The sequence below is a fragment of the Chiloscyllium plagiosum genome, unplaced genomic scaffold, assembly GCF_037043375.1.
Source record: "Chiloscyllium plagiosum isolate Xiang-an unplaced genomic scaffold, Cpla_swu_hap1 HiC_scaffold_47, whole genome shotgun sequence".
Classification (NCBI taxonomy): Eukaryota; Metazoa; Chordata; class Chondrichthyes; order Orectolobiformes; family Hemiscylliidae; genus Chiloscyllium; species Chiloscyllium plagiosum.
The window spans coordinates 1,108,654-1,130,000 of record NW_028270185.1 but is presented as its reverse complement, the minus strand read 5'-3'; the positions used below and the strand labels follow the sequence as shown (position 1 = coordinate 1,130,000).

Here is a 21,347-nt window from a genome sequence, read left to right as displayed (position 1 = left end):
CCTCTTCACCGTGGTGATGAAGTTATCGGTTAGGCGCAGCTCCACCGTCCTCCTGTCGATAAATGGAGGCACAAAGAGAAGCCCAGTTTTGGCACAGAGGATGGAGAGGGAAGGGGAGAGGTTCTGGCAGATGCAACGCTTTGGACAAAGCTGAGCCTTGACAGTCAAACTGAGCAGGAGCAGTGAGAAGAGGAGCCTCTCCATGATCAATCAGATCAGAAAGCTGGGAAAACAAAACAACAGGCATTTAGTAATACTTTCAGGATGTCTTGAAAAAGACAATGCATGCTTAACATTTTATTTGCAATATAGCATTTATTACTTCCAACCTAAACTAATTCTGTTTATTACATTGTGTCCTCTACTTAATGCATATGCAATGGGTTCCCTAATGAACCAGCAAACTTGAACTGTAATCAGACAGGAAGATGAAGAGGTCATTCATAACAACCTCCAATCTACTCTGCTATTCAATTGCAATGTGGTTCACAGAATCTCTACAGTGCAGATAAGAGGCTATTTGGCCCATCATGTCTGCAACAGACCTCCAGAGAGCATCTACCCATTCATCTCTGTAACCCTGCATTTCCCATGGCTAACCCACATATCCCTGTAACACTATGATGCTACCTGAACTGCTGTGCTTTTCCAGCACCACTCTAACCTTGACTCTGATCTCCAGCATCTGCAGTACCCACTTCTGCCTAGGCAATTTAGCATGGCCAATCCACCTAACCAGCACATCTTTTGACTGTGGGAGGAAACCGGAGCACCCAGAAGAAACCCACACAGACACGGGGAGAAAGTGCAAGCTCCACTCAGATAGTTACCCGAGGGTGGAATCGAACCTGGGTCCATGGTGCTGCGAGGCAGCAGTGCTATAACCACTGAGCCGTTGTGATTGATCGTTCCAAATTCCTTTCTCTCACGTTTGCTCCATTCTCCATATTATCATTATACAGAATTCCAGAGTTTTGCAAAACCATAAATGTGTTTTTTACTATATGAAGATAGTCCTGATCTTTTTATAAGTTATATAGGGAGTTAGTATTTCCTTAAATTTCTTTCCATTTGCTTCCATGTTTCCACTTCCCATCAGCCATTGAATTCCAAAAGATTTTATTTCAAGCTCTGATGAAGAGTCATTTATATTCAAAACGTTAGTTTGCTCACTCCCTATGGATGCTGCCTGACCCACTGTGATCTCCAGCACTTTTTTTTATTTTCAGTGCAGATTCCAGCATCCGCAGTAATGTGTTCCTAGACCAAACCACGTGCTGTTCTTCCTGATGAAGGGCTTTTGCCTGAAACATTAATTCTCTTGCTCCTCGAATGCTGCCTGACCTGTACTTTTCCAGCACCACACTCTCGACATTAATAGATTAATCCAATTCACTTGTTTCCCTTACACAGATTTCTCCTTAAAGCAGGATAATTAAACACATTCCAATTCTAACCAAAATTATTCCCCAATTACCCTGAATTCTTTTATTGAGGACATTAAAGCACGGCAAACAGACATATAAATCACTTGAGAGGTTTCTAATATAAAGTCACCTTATATAGGTTCCAGGACAGCAGAGAATCTGACGAGGGCTGATTGTTCCATTAATAAATGTGGTGCTACAGTTGGTATAACGTGTTTTATTTTATTGGATTCCCCTATCCCAGTACATTCCCAATCACTGGGTACTGTTCCTTGAACATTGTCTTGTCTCCCCTCCCTTGGTCAGCTGATCATTCTGCTTGTGAATCTGTTTGTCTGTTTATCTAAATAAAAACTCAAAGAAGTGCGGAGGCTGGAAATCAGACACAAAAAACAGAAGTTGCTGGAAAAGCTCAGCAGATCTGATATCTCTCCACAAATGCTGCCAGATGTGTTGAGTCAGCAATGGCAATCTGCTGAGCTTTTCCAGCAATTTCTGTTTTTTTTGTCTATTTATCTTATTTGAAAGAATCCAACTCTGATTCTGCCCTCAGTGAACCCACTCATATCCTGCTTTCTTCAATAGGTGTCAGTGGATAGTGATGAGGACAAGGAAACATTTCTGTGATTTTGTCCCTAATTAACCAAATGGTAATGAGTTCTGCTTCAAAACAACTTAATTCACCAGACTTGGCCATCACTTAGTTCACTGTTACTTCAGTCTCTCTCTCCATCTCTTGCACGTAATCTCTACACATGGCGTCATGAATACTATGGGATACATTAGGATCTCAGCAATGCTGCACACCTCTGAATTAATTCCTGGTATAAATTCACCTGCAGAGCTTTAAATCATGAACACTCCATGTAAGTTTTTGCTAAAGTACTATTTACATATCACCACTGTGATTGCTGACTCATCCAATCACCCTGTGAAATAGCATCTCAATTTTAAAATTCTCACGCGTGCTTTCAAATTCTTCCATGTCCTTGACGACTCAGATCAAAAGGAACATCCTGGCCCCAGAGCTGTGTGAGATCTCTGTGCTTCCCTAAGTGTATTCACTTGATTGTATCTGGTTTTAGTGTCCATGCCTTCAGCTGCCCTGGACTTTCAGCTCTGGAATTTCTCCGGCTGAACTTCCCTGTCTCTGCCTCAGCCTTACCCTCTTTAAGAGTTTCCTTAATTTAGGGCTCTTTGATTGTTTTTCCTTCAGCCAGCTGCCCAAATATCTCCTTGTGTCATTTTTGGTGTCAAATTGTATCTGACGATGCTCCTGTAAAGTGCTTTGGGGCAGCCCACCCTTGGGTGACTGTCAATGTGTGGAGTTGGCACATTCTCTTGGTTCTTCCCACAGTCAAAGATCCACCTTTGGTGGATTGGCCGAGCTAAATTGTCCATAGTGTTCAGGAGTGTGCAGGCTAGGTGGATTAACCATGGAAAATGCAGGATTACAAAGGTATAGTAGGGATATGGGTATGGATAGGATGTCTTCAGAGGGTCAGTGTAGGACTTGATGGACTGAATGGCCTGCTTCCACACTGGCAATTCTATGGTCCTATGATTTTCTGACATACTAGACCCTAAATGTATGTAAATTACACTGTTGTTTGAGTAAGGCAGTATTGCTCTCTGTTATTTCAGGAAATGGTTCTGAAAGAGTTAATGTTGAAGTTGCATTAGCTCCACCTAATCTGATGATGTCACAGTCTCTGCATGCAGAAACAGACAGCTCTGTGTGAAATTGTGATGAAGAGAGATGCAACATATCTGGGTCCTAATGCCTGTAATTATGTCTGACTTGTTAATGTGAATTGTACCTCAGTTATCATGCAATAAACTAAAAACTAAACTATTTTGTAGAACGAGTTACTCTTCTTGTTAAGACGCTAGAGTGTCAAAATGTATGGTACTGGAAAAGCACAGCCAGTCAGGCATTTGTCATGGTTCCACCACTACAAATGGCGGAGGAAACATCACAGAAGCGCTTCACAGGAGGCTCCCAAGCACTGAGGCTGTCACCTAGACAGGGGACGAAACGTCTGCAACACAAATTCCCAGCTCGGCGAACAGAACCACAACAACGAGCACCAGAGCTACAAATCTTCTCCCAAACTTTGAATTGTGACTACAGGCTTGATTGAATAGTTTATTTCAATTCCTTGGCTTGAGAGTTTGATAGCCTGTTCTTTGATCATTCATACAGCTGAGTTTAGACCTTTTCAGCTTCAAATCGCCTCTTTCCAGGGTTTTGACCAAACACTCCTGGTCTAAACTAATTCCTTCTGCGGGAGAAACTCTTCTACTATCAAACCCAGCTGCTTCTTCCATGAACTGCCAACAAAGCTTTCCATCCTGTGGGTTTTTCTTATGCAATACTATCAATTCTTGATTCTCCAAAACCAAAAGCAAGTGACGAGAATGGAATAGATGGCCTTCAGATTGGTTCCATAGGTTGGCACAACATCAAGGGCTGAAGGGCCTGTACTGTGCTGTAATGTTCTATGTTCTATGCAAGTGTTTGCTCTCTCTGATGATAAAACTCTCACAACACAAACTCACATGATCACTGCAGGATTAAAGGATTAGACACTCTGGAGGCAGGAAACATGTTTCCGCTGATGGGTGAGTCCCGAACCAGAGGACACTGCTTAAAACTAAGGGGTAGATCATTTAGGACAGAGATGAGGAGAAACTTCTTCACCCAGAGAGTGGTGGCTGTGTGGAATGCTCTGCCCCAGAAGGCAGTGGAGGCCCAGTCTCTGGATTCGTTTAAGAAAGAGTTGGATAGAGCTCTCAAGGATTGTGGAATCAAGGATCATGGGGATAAGGCAGGAACAGGATAGTGATTAAGGATGATCAGCCATGATCATAATGAATGGTGGTGCGGGCTCGAGGGGTAGAATGGCCTACTCCTGCACCTATTGTCTATTGCCAATTGCCTGCTCTCTGACACATTCTGGCTTTAAACCATGATTCTAAATAGACCGAAAATTTAATTATTAAACTCCTCATCCATGTTGACCAAAATTCACATGCCACTAATTCAAAATCCAAAGGTTGATGCACTAGTCAAGAAAGCACAATGACACCTCCACTTCCTCAGGAGGCTAAGGAAATTTGGCATATCCATAAGGACTCTTACAAATTTTTATAGATGGATCATGAAAAACATTTTATTTGAATGGATCACAGTTTGGTTTGGCAACTGCTATGCCCAGGCACGTAAGAAACTATAGAGAATTGTGAACACAGCCCAGTCCATCATGCGAACTAACCTTCCACCCATTGGCTCCATCCATACTTTCTGCTGCCTTGGGAAAGCAGTCAACATCATCAAAGATCTCTCCCATCCCGGTTATAATCTCTTCCAACCTATTCTGTTAGGCAGGAGATACAATCCTCCGCCTCCGCCGTATCTGCTCCCAGGAGGACCAGTTCCACCATAGAACACACCAGATGGGTCTCCTTCTTTAGAGACCGCAATTTCCCTTCCCCCGTGGTTAAAGATGCCCTCCAACGCATCTCGTCCACATCCCGCACCTCCGCCCTCAGACCCCACCCCTCCAACCGCAACAAGGACAGAATGCCCCTGGTGCTCACCTTCCACCCTACAAACCTTCGCATAAACCACATCATCCGCCGACATTTCCGCCACCTCCAAAAAGACCCCACCACCAGGGATATATTTCCCTCCCCACCCCTTTCCGCCTTCCGCAAAGACCGTTCCCTCCGTGACTACCTGGTCAGGTCCACGCCCCCCTACGACCCACCCTCCCATCCTGGCACTTTCCCCTGCCACCGCAGGAACTGTAAAACCTGCGCCCACACCTCCTCCCTCACCTCTATCCAAGGCCCTAAAGGAGCCTTCCACATCCATCAAAGTTTTACTTGCACATCCACCAATATCATTTATTGTATCCATTGTTCCCGATGCGGTCTCCTCTACATTGGGGAGACTGGGCGCCTCCTAGCAGAGCACTTTAGGGAACATCTCCGGGACACCCGCACCAATCAACCACACCACCCCGTGGCCCAACATTTCAACTCCCCCTCCCACTCTGCCGAGGACATGGAGGTCCTGGGCCTCCTTCACCGCCGCTCCCTCACCACCCGACGCCTGGAGGAAGAAAGTCTCATCTTCCGCCTCGGAACACTTCAACCCCAGGGCATCAATGTGGACTTCAACAGCTTCCTCATTTCCCCTTCCCCCACTTCATCCTAGTTTCAAACTTCCAGCTCCACACTGTCCCCTTGACCTGTCCGGACTTGTCCGACCTGCCTAGCTCCTTTTCCACCTATCCACTCCACCCTCTCCTCCCTGACCTATCACCTTCATCCCCTCCCCCACTCACCCATTGTACTCTATGCTACTCTCTCCCCACCCCCACCCTCCTCTAGCTTATCTCTCCACGCTTCAGGCTCTCTGCCTTTATTCCTGATGAAGGGCTTTTGCCCGAAACGTCGATTTTGCTGCTTGTCGGATGTTACCTGAATTGCTGTGCTCTTCCAGCACCACTAATCCAGAAGGAGATACAAAAGTCTAAATGCATATATCAACAGATTTAAGAACAGCAACTTCCTGCTGTTATTAGACTGCTGACTGGACTCTCAATTTTCAAATCTAATGTTGATCTTGTTTTTTATGCACATTTTCTACAGGTTTATCATTGTATTCTGCACTCTGTTCTATCGCCTGAATGCACTTTGTATGGTATGAATTGCCTGTACTGCACGTAAAACAAAACATTTCACTGTATACACATAGATGTGACAATAATAAATTACATCAAATCAGAAAAGGCATGAGTGTAAATGACAAGATAGTTATGTTGATGGCAATAGCTGAATTTTAACTTTCAGAAACATGAATAGAGAAGGAAGGAAGGTCGTATCAGAAACATAACAGTTTCTGGTGCCCTGAGTCTGAATTCCTGAAAGATTAGCAGGGGCAGGTTTAATGAAAGTCTGGTTTGGTTCCAATATTTAAATATTTAAAGTAAACCTGTGACAGTCAGAACTGAGGCATCATAGAGATGTCATAACAAGAATGTCAAAGATGGAAACGCAAGATTGGCTCGTGCTGTTCAATACAGCCTTCAATGTGATTGAGTGGTCTGGAAGACCAACAGGAAGATGACATTGACTGTGGAGCAAACAGGCTGTAAGCGACCAAGGAGCTCAGCAGCAGAAAGGTGGTGCAGGATTCAAACCAGCAAGAGGTTTAATGAATAGATAGAAGGAATAAAAGTGAGGGGTGGGCACTTTCAAGGTCAAGCACTCTCCCTCTGTCTCCCCAAGCCTTGTTGTGCATAGCGCCCTGTACACCAGCAAAACCTTGTAGGTGGACTCTACCCTATCCCTTCCTATCTTCCCCTGATCTGCCATCGTTGACACTTAGTCGAGAGTGTGGCGCTGGAAAAGCATAGCAGGTCAGGCAGCATCCGAGGAGCAAGAGAGTCAACGTTTTGGGCAAGAGCCCTTCATCATTGACACTGACCTCATCCTATTGCCTTGTCATACCCATCCCTCCTAGTGACCCTCACCAATGTCGTCCTACCATCATCTTGCCTCAGCTCAATTCTTTGGGAAGTTACAACCCCAGAGAAGTCAGAGAACTGTGGGTGATCATTGTGTTATTGTTACCCTGACAGCAGAGAGGAGGTACACAAGACAACAACGGTCACCACATGAATGGCCAATGACAGAGTGGAGGTGACAGAATAAAGTAGACACATGGCATACATCGCTCACTCATGTTGCTCAGATCTCAGTAGCCAATGGGCCAACTCAATCAGAACCCTTTCACCTTACCAAAAAATATCAAAGAACTGTAATTGGTGGAAATTAGAAACAAAATCAGAAATCGCTGGAATAACTCAGCAGGTCTGGCAGCATTTGAAGAGAGAAAGCAGAGTTAGTGTTCCAGTGACCCTTCTTCAGAACTCACCTTTCACATTATATGTTCTGACTCATGTCTTCAGTCTCCCACTTACTCTGCAAGGCTCCCTCAGAATGTGGGGTGCAGGGAAAGATAAGGGGTTACTCACCCCAGGGGGGTGGATGTGTCACATGACTGGGGGGACACTCTGCATCATGACAAACACACACAGCAATCAGGTTGTGGCAAACATGGTGAAGCTCATCTCACAAGTGAGCAAGAGAGAGTGGAAGAGGGAGGGAGACAAAGAAAGTAAGGGAGACAGACAGCAATAGAGATTCAACATCAGAGGCTGCAGAGCTCTCTAAGCTCTGCCCAGCTCGATGTAAATATTCATGATTTGGTAGTGCTGGTGTTGGACTGGGGTGTACAAAGTTAAAAATCACACAATGCCAGGTTATAGTCCAACAGGTTTATTTGGAAGCACTAGCTTTTGGAGCACTGCTCCTTCATCACAGCTATCCATTGAAGGAGCAGCGCTCCGAAAGCTAGTGCTTCCAAATAAACCTGTTGGACGATAACCTGGCGTTGTGTGATTTGTAACGATGGTGAAAGTGAGGACAGCAGATGCTGGAGATTAAGAGTGGTGTGTGTGGAGCTGGAAAAGCACAGCCGGTCAGGCAGCATCCGAGGAGCAGGCGAGTTAACGTTTCGGGCAAAGGCCCTTCACCAGGAAACAATGTAAATATTGTGAGCCTTAGAGACCATTCAAGAGAACAACCCCAGAATAGCACAAAAATCATTTGTGGTGGTATCAGTTTTTCCAAACAATTGGGGAAGCTCCTTTTCCTCCAGTTGCCATGATGGCCCCAGGCCATTGGACACATTTGAATTCCCGCAGCAGGAATACTCAGTGCATGCTGGTGGACAGGGAATGGTCTCCTCACAATGTCTGCCTCAGAAACGGGATGCTCTTGGGAGAGCAGCAGAGCTGACTGAACTGATAAACATTGAGAATTAAATGGATATGTACTTGAAATGTCATAATGTTGGCAGTTATAGGCCAGATGCTGGCAAGTGGAATTAGTGTTGATTGGTCAGTTGGGTCGATAGGCTGAAGGGTTTCTTCTGTGCTGTAGGACTCTTGGTGAATGGAACCCTGGGTGCACCATCAGTGGGAAAACGGTGGAATAGGACAGAGATAGGGAGTCTGCTCAGAAAACCCCAATCTCAGCCACCTCCCCAGTCACAGCCACACATCCTGTGACCCTCCCAATGGCCACAATCAGCCTGACACAGGTACATGTGAATCAACATTGACTCCAAACCCCAGATGATATTAGAAAAGGAAGTCTGAGCAGATAGAGCAAGGATGCAAGCAGCCAGTCTCCACCTCTGTCTGGGAGACATTCTCGTTTCAAGTTCCATTGCGTTCTGCAGTTGACTTTTCACACACTTTTGGCAATTAAAATATTTATATGAATCTATTTCCCACCTGTCCCCAGCATCATTCAAACCATGAGTCATGAAATCTGAAACGATGAAGTATAAATGATCCCAGTGTGAGCAGAATTCTTTGGCTAAATTTCCTGGATTCCCATGAGTGAAGCTGGGTTAATGAATTTACTGAAATGAGGAAGAAATTGTTAATACTTCAATCGGAGCCATACTCAAGCAGAGAGACACTGGCAAAGGAATATTCACAACCTATTCTCATCAACATGTGATCCTAAAAGGGTGTGAATCTTCCAATCAGTCTTTCTGCTTTTCCATCAAAAGATAATAGCTGAAACTTGAAACCATAAACTGATGGATTAGCTTTCCAACATCTCATTAACATGACAGCATGAAGCTTCCTCATTAACCAAAGCTGAATCTGTTCCATTTTGTCTTGCTGATACCTGGTGCATTAGCAAGGTCTATCTGAACATTTCAAAAAGTCCCCCAGTGCTGGGATTGCAAGCTTTCAGCTAATGCAATAAATCACTGAACACATCGAGTCAATTGAAGGGTTCAGCTTCAGTAATTTTAGTGTTTATTACATATTTATGGAACACACTTGTCGATGGCCCACAAATACAGCAATTATATTTCATCCATTTCACAATGTTTCATGAGTTTTCAGCTGGTGAGAGTTATAATCACATTAAAGCTGAAAGACACCATCCATTCAGTTTCTTGTCTCGATGAACCATGCTGGAATGTTGAAACAGAACAATGGGACATATGGGCTTTCCCCGGCCCAGAGAGATGGCTCAAAGTTCAGGTAGTTCAACTCACTCGACACTAATGCTTCCGACCAGCTCACTTTGTGTGGATTCTGATGGGCTGGAGGTTTTGGAGTTTCTTTTAGTGCAAAAGTCTCAACAGGCAATAAACACAAATCGACATTGTTCTTTAAGAGCTGCATATTGAGATTTTTTTTTAGATTAGATTACATTACAGTGTGGAAACAGGCCCTTCGGCCCAACAAGTCCACACCGACCCGCCGAAGCGCAACCCACCCATACCCCTACATGTACCCCTTACCTAACACTACGGACAATTTAGCATGGCCAATTCACCTGACCCTGCACATCTTTGGACTGTGGGAGGAAACCGGAGCACCCGGAGGAAACCCATGCAGATACGGGGAGAACGTGCAAACTCCACACAGACAGTCGCCCGAGGCGGGAATTGAACCTGGGTCTCTGGCGCTGTGAGGCAGCAGTGCTAACCACATATGTGAAAACTGACACAACATTTCACTTTGACTTGATCCCCAAAGATTGTACGTCTATGCAGAGGGACAGCCTGGTTTAGTAGGGATCGAGGGGCATGGTGGCTCAGTGGTTAGTACTGCCTCACAGCACCAGGGATCCGGATTCGATTCCATCCTTGGGTGACTACCTTGTGAAGTTTGCACATTCTCCCCATGTCTGTGTGGGTTTCCTCCAGGTGTTCCAGCTGCCTCCCACAGTCTCAGGGTTAGGTGGATTAGCCATGAAAATTGCAGAGTAACAAGGGGTGGGGTGGGTCTGGATGGGATGGTTTTCAGAGAACTGGTGTGGACTTGATGGGCCAAATGGGCTGCTTCAACACTGTAGAGATTCTACGAAGTTGAACAATTCCAGGCAGGAAGCCAGTCAATCAGGCAGCATCCAAAAAGCAGGAGAATTGATGTTTTGGGCATAAGCCCTTCTTCAGGAATAAGGAGGGTGTGCCAAGCAGGCTAAGATAAAAGATAGGGAGGAGGGACTTGGCGGAGGGGCATTGAGAATGCGATAGGTGGAAGGAGGTAAAGGTGAGGGTGATAGGCCGGAGAGGGGGTGGGGACGGAGAGGTTGGGAAGAAGATTGCAGGTCAAGAAGGCGGTGCTGAGTCTGAGGGTTGGGACTGAGATAAGGTGGGGGAAGGGGAAATGAGGAAGCTGGAGAAATCTGTATTCATCCCTTGTGGTTGGAGGGTTCCTAGGCGGAAGATGAGGCGCTCTTCCCCCAGGCGTGGCAATACACCAGACAGTGGCAATACACCAGAAAGTCCCAACCCTCGGAAACATGACACCTGGAGGAAGAGTGCCTCATTTTCCGCCTAGGAACCCTCCAACCACAAGGGATGAATACAGATTTCTCCAGCTTCCTCATTTCCCCTTCCCCCACCTTGTCTCAGTCCCAACCCTCGGACTCAGCACCGCCTTCTTCTTCTGCAATCTTCTTCCTGACCTCTCCACCCCCACCCTCTCTCCAGCCTATCACCCTCACCTTAACCTCCTTCCACCTATTGCATTCCCAACACCCCTCCCCCAAGTTCTTCCTCCCTACCTTTTATCTTAGCCTGCTTGGCACACCCTCCTCATTCCTGAAGAAGGGCTTATGCCCGAAACGTCGATTCTCCTGCTCCTTGGATGCTGCCAGACCTGCTGTGTTTTTCCAGCAACACATTTTTCAGCTCTGATCTCCAGCATCTGCAGTCCTCACCTTTTCCAGGAAGCCAGTCAGTGCCAAATTAACGCCTCCTACATTAAAAGAATCATAAACATTTATTGCACAGATGAAGGCCATTCAGCACCCCTCCCCATGTCTGTGCTGGCTTTTTCAATCGGCCCCACTCCTAACTCTTTCTTCATCACATTAAACAATTTATTTCAAGTGTTTTTCTTATCCAATTCCCTTTTGAACATTCTGATTGGATCTGATTCCAGGCAGCAGGTTACAAATCACAGTGTTTGGATCTCCACATGGGAGCCAATACTATGTTTTTGGTGGGCTGTTTGACCAAGAAGGGCATCACAGCTAAAGCTTCCTCATATGGTAACCATCAAAAACAAGCCCAGCATCAGACAGTGGCAATACACCAGACAGTGGCAATACACCAGACAGTGGCAATACACCAGAGAGTGGCAATACACCAGAGATTGGCAATACACCAGAGAGTGGCAATACACCAGAGAGTGGCAATACACCAGAGATTGGCAATACACCAGAGATTGGCAATACACCAGAGAGTGGCAATACACCAGAGAGTGGCAATACACCAGAGATTGGCATTACACCAGAGAGTGGCAATACACCAGAGAGTAGCAATACACCAGACAGTGGCAATACACCAGAGAGTAGCAATACACCAGACAGTGGCAATACACCAGAGAGTGGCAATACACCAGAGATTGGCAATACACCAGAGATTGGCAATACACCAGAGAGTGGCAATACACCAGACAGTGGCAATACACCAGAGATTGGCAATACACCAGAGAGTGGCAATACACCAGAGAGTGGCAATACACCAGACAGTGGCAATACACCAGAGAGTAGCAATACACCAGACAGTGGCAATACACCAGAGATTGGCAATACACCAGAGATTGGCAATACACCAGAGAGTGGCAATACACCAGACAGTGGCAATACACCAGACAGTGGCAATACACCAGAGATTGGCAATACACCAGAGATTGGCAATACACCAGAGATTGGCAATACACCAGACAGTGGCAATACACCAGAGAGTAGCAATACACCAGACAGTGGCAATACACCAGACAGTGGCAATACACCAGAGAGTAGCAATACACCAGACAGTGGCAATACACCAGAGATTGGCAATACACCAGACAGTGGCAATACACCAGACAGTGGCAATACACCAGACAGTGGCAATACACCAGAGAGTAGCAATACACCAGACAGTGGCAATACACCAGAGATTGGCAATACACCAGACAGTGGCAATACACCAGACAGTGGCAATACACCAGAGATTGGCATTACACCAGAGAGTAGCAATACACCAGACAGTGGCAATACACCAGACAGTGGCAATACACCAGAGAGTAGCAATACACCAGACAGTGGCAATACACCAGAGATTGGCAATACACCAGACAGTGGCAATACACCAGAGAGTAGCAATACACCAGACAGTGGCAATACACCAGAGATTGGCAATACACCAGAGATTGGCAATACACCAGACAGTGGCAATACACCAGAGAGTAGCAATACACCAGAGAGTAGCAATACACCAGACAGTGGCAATACACCAGAGATTGGCAATACACCAGACAGTGGCAATACACCAGACAGTGGCATTACACCAGAGAGTAGCAATACACCAGAGAGTGGCAATACACCAGACAGCGGCAATACACCAGAGAGTAGCAATACACCAGAGAGTAGCAATACACCAGACAGTGGCAATACACCAGAGAGTGGCAATACACCAGAGAGTGGCAATACACCAGAGAGTGGCAATACACCAGACAGTGGCAATACACCAGAGATTGGCAATACACCAGACAGTGGCAATACACCAGACAGTGGCATTACACCAGAGAGTAGCAATACACCAGACAGTGGCAATACACCAGAGAGTGGCAATACACCAGAGAGTGGCAATACACCAGAGAGTGGCAATACACCAGAGAGTGGCAATACACCAGAGAGTAGCAATACACCAGAGAGTGGCAATACACCAGAGAGTGGCAATACACCAGAGATTGGCAATACACCAGACAGTGGCAATACACTAGAGAGTGGCAATACACCAGACAGTGGCAATACACCAGAGAGTGGCAATACACCAGACAGTGGCAATACACCAGACAGTGGCAATACACCAGACAGTGGCAATACACCAGAGATTGGCAATACACCAGACAGTGGCAATACACCAGAGAGTGGCAATACACCAGAGAGTGGCAATACACCAGAGAGTAGCAATACACCAGAGAGTGGCAATACACCAGAGAGTGGCAATACACCAGAGAGTAGCAATACACCAGAGAGTAGCAATACACCAGGCAGTGGCAATACACCAGGCAGTGGCAATACACCAGAGAGTGGCAATACACCAGAGAGTAGCAATACACCAGAGAGTAGCAATACACCAGAGAGTGGCAATACACCAGAGAGTGGCAATACACCAGAGATTGGCAATACACCAGAGAGTAGCAATACACCAGAGATTGGCAATACACCAGGCAGTGGCAATACACCAGAGAGTGGCAATACACCAGACAGTGGCAATACACCAGAGAGTGGCAATACACCAGAGATTGGCAATACACCAGAGAGTAGCAATACACCAGAGAGTGGCAATACACCAGGCAGTGGCAATACACCAGAGATTGGCAATACACCAGAGAGTAGCAATACACCAGAGAGTGGCAATACACCAGGCAGTGGCAATACACCAGAGATTGGCAATACACCAGAGAGTAGCAATACACCAGAGAGTAGCAATACACCAGAGAGTGGCAATACACCAGGCAGTGGCAATACACCAGGCAGTGGCAATACACCAGAGAGTGGCAATACACCAGAGATTGGCAATACACCAGAGAGTAGCAATACACCAGAGAGTGGCAATACACCAGACAGTGGCAATACACCAGACAGTGGCAATACACCAGAGAGTGGCATTACACCAGAGAGTGGCAATACACCAGGCAGTGGCAATACACCAGAGAGTGGCAATACACCAGACAGTGGCAATACACCAGAGAGTGGCATTACACCAGAGAGTGGCAATACACCAGGCAGTGGCAATACACCAGGCAGTGGCAATACACCAGACAGTGGCAATACACCAGACAGTGGCATTACACCAGAGAGTAGCAATACACCAGACAGTGGCAATACACCAGACAGTGGCAATACACCAGACAGTGGCATTACACCAGAGAGTGGCAATACACCAGAGAGTGGCAATACACCAGAGAGTGGCAATACACCAGAGATTGGCATTACACCAGAGAGTGGCAATACACCAGAGAGTGGCAATACACCAGAGAGTAGCAATACACCAGAGAGTGGCAATACACCAGGCAGTGGCAATACACCAGACAGTGGCAATACACCAGACAGTGGCAATACACCAGAGAGTAGCAATACACCAGACAGTGGCAATACACCAGACAGTGGCAATACACCAGAGAGTAGCAATACACCAGACAGTGGCAATACACCAGACAGTGGCATTACACCAGAGAGTGGCAATACACCAGACAGTGGCAATACACCAGACAGTGGCATTACACCAGAGAGTGGCAATACACCAGAGATTGGCATTACACCAGAGAGTGGCAATACACCAGAGAGTGGCAATACACCAGAGAGTAGCAATACACCAGACAGTGGCAATACACCAGACAGTGGCAATACACTAGACAATGGCAATACACCAGAGAGTGGCAATACACCAGAGATTGGCATTACACCAGAGAGTGGCAATAACTAGACACTGGCAATACACCAGAGAGTGGCAATACACCAGAGAATGGCAATACATCAGAGAGTGGCAATACACCAGAGAATAGCAATACATCAGAGAGTGGCAATACACCAGAGAATAGCAATACATCAGAGAGTGGCAATACATCAGATAGTGGCAATACACCAGAGAGTGGCAATACATCAGATAGTGGCAATACATCAGATAGTGGCAATACACCAGAGAGTGGCAATACATCAGAGAGTGGCAATACATCAGATAGTGGCAATACACCAGAGAGTGGCAATACACCAGACAGTGGCAATACACCAGAGAGTGGCAATACATCAGAGAGTGGCAATACATCAGATAGTGGCAATACACCAGAGAGTGGCAATACACCAGAGAGTGGCAATACATCAGATAGTGGCAATACACCAGAGAGTGGCAATACATCAGAGAGTGGCAATACATCAGATAGTGGCAATACACCAGAGAGTGGCAATACATCAGATAGTGGCAATACACCAGAGAGTGGCAATACATCAGATAGTGGCAATACATCAGATAGTGGCAATACACCAGAGAATGGCAATACATCAGAGAGTGGCAATACACCAGAGATTGGCAATACATCAGAGAGTGGCAATACATCAGATAGTGGCAATACACCAGAGAGTGGCAATACATCAGATAGTGGCAATACATCAGATAGTGGCAATACACCAGAGAATGGCAATACATCAGAGAGTGGCAATACATCAGATAGTGGCAATACACCAGAGATTGGCATTACACCAGACAGTGGCAATACACCAGAGATTGGCAATATGCCAAAGAGTGGCAATACATCAGAGAGTGGCAATACATCAGAGAGTGGCAATACACCAGAGAGTAGCAATACACCAGAGAGTGGCAATACTTTGGGCAGTATTGGCCAAGGGCAAGATTGAGAAGAATGTCTTATATTCTGAGTTCCAAGTTCCAATACCAAACTCATGGATAGATGAGCTGCGTGTGTGGAACCTGTGCCCAGCATCCCCACACAGGAACAAGTAAATACATGAGGCATAAATTGAAAAATAGGAAGATTAGAAAGAAAAGAGTAATGATGATTATTTTTATCCTCAATTAAGTTTTGATTACTTTCAATTCATCCATGCTTCAGAAAAACAATTTTTTCACCCAATTTATAATCAATTATGGCATTTCCTTTAGGAATAAGCAATTTAAAGTCTTTAACTTTCTTGTATTAGATGCTGTATGGCTCATGAGTTCTGATAAAGGAACAAGTGGCAAAAACCCACTTTGAACCTTCCACTTACTCAGTGAAACCTGAGCTGAATGCTGAGCTAGTGGTCTTCTTCACTGTCTTCTTAATGAAGCCATTAATAGCAATCTGCTGAGCTCAGATAAGTCGCTTGGGTTTGATGCATCCTGGGAATGGAGAACATCTTGGCTGCTTCTCATCTGCTCATGACTTGTCCCATTTGATGAGCTCAGTAAAAGCAGGTTTGGAAGGAGAATGGGCTTGTAAATCAGGAGGGAGGAGTGACCTATTCACTTGCAGAAACAGATAAGTGTTTTACAAAGAAGTGCATCATTAAATTCCACTAGCATCATTGAGAAACATGTCTGGAGCTGCAGTTTCCCTAACAACAGGAATGAGTCACTTACCTAATTACCACCAACAACTTAGACCCCCAATGGCCACATTTCAGCTACAGGTAGCTAATTAATTTCTAATTTCTTATTACCTTATTTTTTAATTGCCTCCAAAATGTATTCAGTTTTATTTCCCATCAACACAAGTTACATCTGTGGCACAATTAACATAAAATGAAGTTGGTAATCTCTGGAGCATCCCTTTAACCTGTTTCTGATGGACTACGAATCCTATTTTACTTAGCTGAAAGTGTTTGGACAACATGTTCAGAACATCTTCCACCTCTCTGTTGTTCTCTCTGTCACTTTGTATCTCTTGTACTTCCTATTATTCTCCGTCTGCCTGTCTCCTTTTACTGTCTCTCTCCCCCTCATGCTCCCTCTCTCCCTCACTCGCTCTCCCCTTCCCTCATTCTCTCTTTGTCTCTCTCTCTTTCCTTCCCTCTCTCTCTGTCTCCCCTTCCCTCCTACTCTCTCTCCCTCTCACTCTCTCTCTCCCCTCCTTCCCACTCTCTCCCCTTCACTCTCTGTCTCTCCTTCCCTCCCTCCCTTTCTCTCTGTCTCCCCTTCTCTCCCACATTCTGTCTCCCCTTCCTTCCTACTATCTCTCCCCCTCCCTCCCACTCTCTCCTCCTCCCTCCCTCTCACCCTCCCTCTTTCTCCCACCTCTCCTTCTCCTTATCTCTTTCTCTCCCATCCTCTCCCTACCTCTGTCCCTCCCTCTCTGACTTCCTGTCTCTCTCCCATTGTGACAATGGATATAATTGAATGTCCTCTCAGAATCATAGAATCCCGACAGTGTGGAAGTTGGCCATTTGCCTATAGAGTCCACACCAGTCCTCTGAAAAGCATCCCACCCAGAGCCATCCTATCCCTGTAACCCTGCATTTCCCATGGCTAATCCACCCTAACCTGCAGTTCAATTAGATGGCAGGAAATGTTTCATTGGCAAGAAGGGTGGCAGGCTGGTGCTCTCCTCTTACCTACTGGAGTGGACCAGTGGGACTGAAAGCTCTAGTGTGCACTATCCTTTGGGTTTGAGCAATAGCAAGTTGTGAAGATCACAATCTAAGAAACATGCCAGTGTTACCCCTATGCTGCAGTTAAAGGAAAACTCTCTTTCACTGAATGCTGCAAACTGTTTAAGAAAAGGAATCAGGTGAAAGGAATTTCAAGCAGCCTAAAAACTAAGACTCTCAAAATGTGTCTGTTCAACTACTAGCTATCAGGCATATTAATATCACTGATAATCACCATTCTAACATTCAACCATCGGCTGTTCTCAAAACGTTCTGAATGATTGATATATCTGTTTTTTAACCTTCTATCCTTTTGCAACCCAGTTTTACTTCGAATCTCATATGTATATATGTGTGAGTGTATGTGTGTATATGTGTGTGTGTGTGTGTGTATATATGTGTGAGTGTATGTGTGTATATGTGTGAGTGTATGTGTGTATATGTGTGTGTGTGTGAGAGTGTGTGTGTGTATATGTGTGTGTATATGTGTGAGTGTGTGTGTGTATATGTGTGAGTGTATGTGTGTATATGTGAGTGTATGTGTGTATATGTGTGTGTGTGTGTGTGTGTGTGAGAGTGTGTGTGTGTATATGTGTGTGTGTGTGTGTGTGTGAGAGTGTGTGTGTATATGTGTGTGTGTGTGTGAGTGTATGTGTGTATATGTGTGAGTGTATGTGTGTATATGTGTGAGTGTACGTGTGTATATGTGTGTGTGTGTGTGTGAGAGAGTGTGTTACTAATTCTCATGTTTAGTATTTAATAACCTCACTCATTTTATTAATCCAACAGAGCCTGGTTGAATTAATTCCTTTGAGTCTGAGAGGAAGGTATTCCCAAATGAAGGGATCCTGTTGAAACTGACCTTGTTTGCAACCAGCTGGAAGGTTGGGGGCTGCAGGACGTCAATGGGAAGGAAGAAGAGTAAGAAAGAGGGGCCAATTCACTACCCCCCCCACCTCGGGGTTTAATGTTTTGGGACATTACATCTGGTACTGTAATGAACTGGGAAAAGTTTGCCTGGAGTCTGTTCATGATGATAGAATAACGTTGATAATTAACTGTGGTATTCTTAACATTGAAATAAGTGAACTTATTAACAAACCTTTTTCACTCTAATTATAGTCATATTAAAATAATAAAACTGATTCCTCTGAATCTATAGTCATAGTGACCTTAATTTCCAATCACAATATGCAAGTCATGTTCACAACACGCATTTCGTGAGCATAATAACCACCAGAATGGGAATCAAAAAACAGCAGGGTTTTGTTTTTCGATTCCATTTTCCTGTTTAGACATTTCCAGCCAGTGCATTGTTCCTCAAATTGGCTCAGACATAAATTTTCAGGCCCAGCCCCCAAATCTGATACACAATTGCATTTGTTTCTTATGATGATGTTGGTGGGTAATTCCAGCATCTTGTGAAAATCTCTCAGAAAAACTTTGTAATGTTTATGCTCCAGGCAATTTCTAAATAACAGTAAAAACTCATGAGTCCCAGATCTGATAAAGTTGATGAAGTATTTCAATCAAAGCCATTAGGTTGTCTGTCTGTGTAATTCCAAACTGGTTCCATGCTCCTCAGTTTGGGGAATTGTCTCTGCAGTAATTTGCTGCAGCAGCTAATGGACCCATTTATTTTCATCTCGGTCAATGTTGAGGAGCAGCTGAGACTGTGTAGCAATTTTAAACCCGAGTCCCCACAATGAGAGACTGTCAGGAGCTAGTGTTCTCTGGAGTTAACAAGATACAAAGGAGGCTACTAGCAACAGTGATTTGCAAACAATGAAACTAGGGCATATCTCATCATCCACAGCCAAATTCAATGTGTTTGGAGCAACATAGAACAGGATGGAGGAATTTTGAGAGCAACAGGACAGTGGAAGCCGGGAGTTGGGGGAGGGGGGCGGGGGGGGGGGGGGGGGGGGGGATGTTTGTGAAGCAGGGGATGGTGCAAGGTGGTGAATAAAGCAGTTGTGGCAAATATAACTGAGGGTGAAAGTAAGGAATGTCCAAAAACAGGGACAAGCAATGGCTCAGGTAAGAACTGATAGAACCCCACTGTACGTAACCCCATGCTGTCCCTGTCCTGGGAGTGTTTGACGGGGACAGTGTAGAGAGAGTTTTACACTGCATCTAACTCCATACTGTCTCTGTCCTGGGACTGTTTGATGGGGGAGACAGTGTAGAAGGAGCTTTATTCTGTATCTAACCCCATGCTGTTCCTGTCCTGGGAGTGTTGATGGGAACACGTAGAGGGAGCTTTACACTGCGTCTAACTCCATACTGTCCCTGTCCTGGGAGTGTTTTATGGGGACAGTGTAGAGGTTGCTTTACTCTGTATCTAACCCCATACTGTCCCTGTCCTGGGAGTGTTTGATGGGGACAGTGTAGAGGGAGCTTTACATTGTATCTAACCCCATACTGTCCCTGTCCTGGGAGTGTTTGATCAGGACAGTGTTTGATGGGGACAGTGTAAAGGGAGGTTTACTCTGTATCTAATCCCATGCTGTCCCTGTCCTGGGAGTATTTGATGGTGACAGTGTAGAGGGAGCTTTACACTGCATCTAACTCCATACTGTCTCTGTCCTGGGACTGTTTGATGGGGGAGACAGTGTAGAAGGAGCTTTACACTGCGTCTAACCCCATACTGTCCCTGTCCTGGGAGTGTTTTATGGGGACAGTGTAGAGATTGCTTTACTCTGTATCTAACCCCATACTGTCCCTGTCCTGGGAGTGTTTGATGGGGACAGTGTAGAGGGAGCTTTACCCTGTATCCAGTCCTCTTTAGAATACACTGTGAGAGAAAGATGGGTCCGTATCTTCTGGAATTTTAGTCATTGAAACATAGAAGACCCCGGGGATCTGACCAGGTGGTTACGACAAGAATGTTTCCTCTTGTGAGCGAATACAGAATTAGGGTCATAGTTTAAAAATAAGGGGGAGCCCATTTAAAACAGAGATGAGGAAGCATTCTTTTCCCTGAAAGAGTTGTGAATCTTTGGAATTCCCTTCCTCAAAAGGCAGAATGTTTAAGTATGTTTGCAGCAGAGGTAGATAGGTTCTTGAAGACCAACAAGATGAAAGATTATTGGGGGATGTGCAGGAATATAGGATTAAAGCCATGATCTTATTGAGTGGGGGAGTAGGCTGGCTCAAAGGGCCAAGTGACTTTCACTTATTCATTGGTTGCATGTTTGGGTAAGGTCTTGATAAACATTACTCAGCAGCCAATGGATGTTTTAACAATGACCCAGAACTCAGAGGCCAAAGATGCTGAGAGCGACTGGTGTATGAACAGTGGCTCTTAGAGCATAGGCAAAAGTGAGGACTGCAGATGCTGGAAAACCAGAGTTTAGATTGGAGTGGTGCTGGAAATGCACAGCAGGTCAGGCAGCATCCGAGGAGCAGTAAAATCTACGTTTCGGGCAAAAGCCCTTCATCAGGAATGGAGGCGGGAAGCCTCCAGGGTGGAGAGATAAATGAGGGGGTAGGGGGTAGAGGAGGAGGTGGGGCTGGGGAGAAGGGAGCTAAGAGTACAATGGGTATGGGGATGGAGGTGATAGGTCAGGGAGGAGGGTGGGGCAGTTAGGTGGGAAGGGAGATTGTCAGGTAGGACAGGTCATGAGGATGGTGCTGAGCTGGAAGGTTGGAGCCGGGGTA

The 21,347-nt window shown here is 45.5% G+C and overlaps 1 protein-coding gene across 5 annotated transcripts in view; it reads right to left on the bottom strand.

Moving 5' to 3' along the window:
* The window catches only part of LOC122542726 (leucine-rich repeat and fibronectin type III domain-containing protein 1-like protein), a 293,692-nt gene that overhangs the window by 144,435 nt on the left and 127,910 nt on the right, over positions 1 to 21,347 (bottom strand). For all 5 annotated transcript variants that reach the window (XR_015754685.1, XR_015754684.1, XR_015754686.1 and 2 more), the window contains one exon: positions 1 to 223. This exon is cut by the window's left edge. Coding sequence is in view for 2 of the 5 variants with exons in the window: in XM_087983890.1 (XP_087840016.1) it covers positions 1 to 204 (204 nt within the window). In the remaining 3 variants the exon portion in view is untranslated. The remainder of the gene's footprint in view (positions 224 to 21,347) is intronic.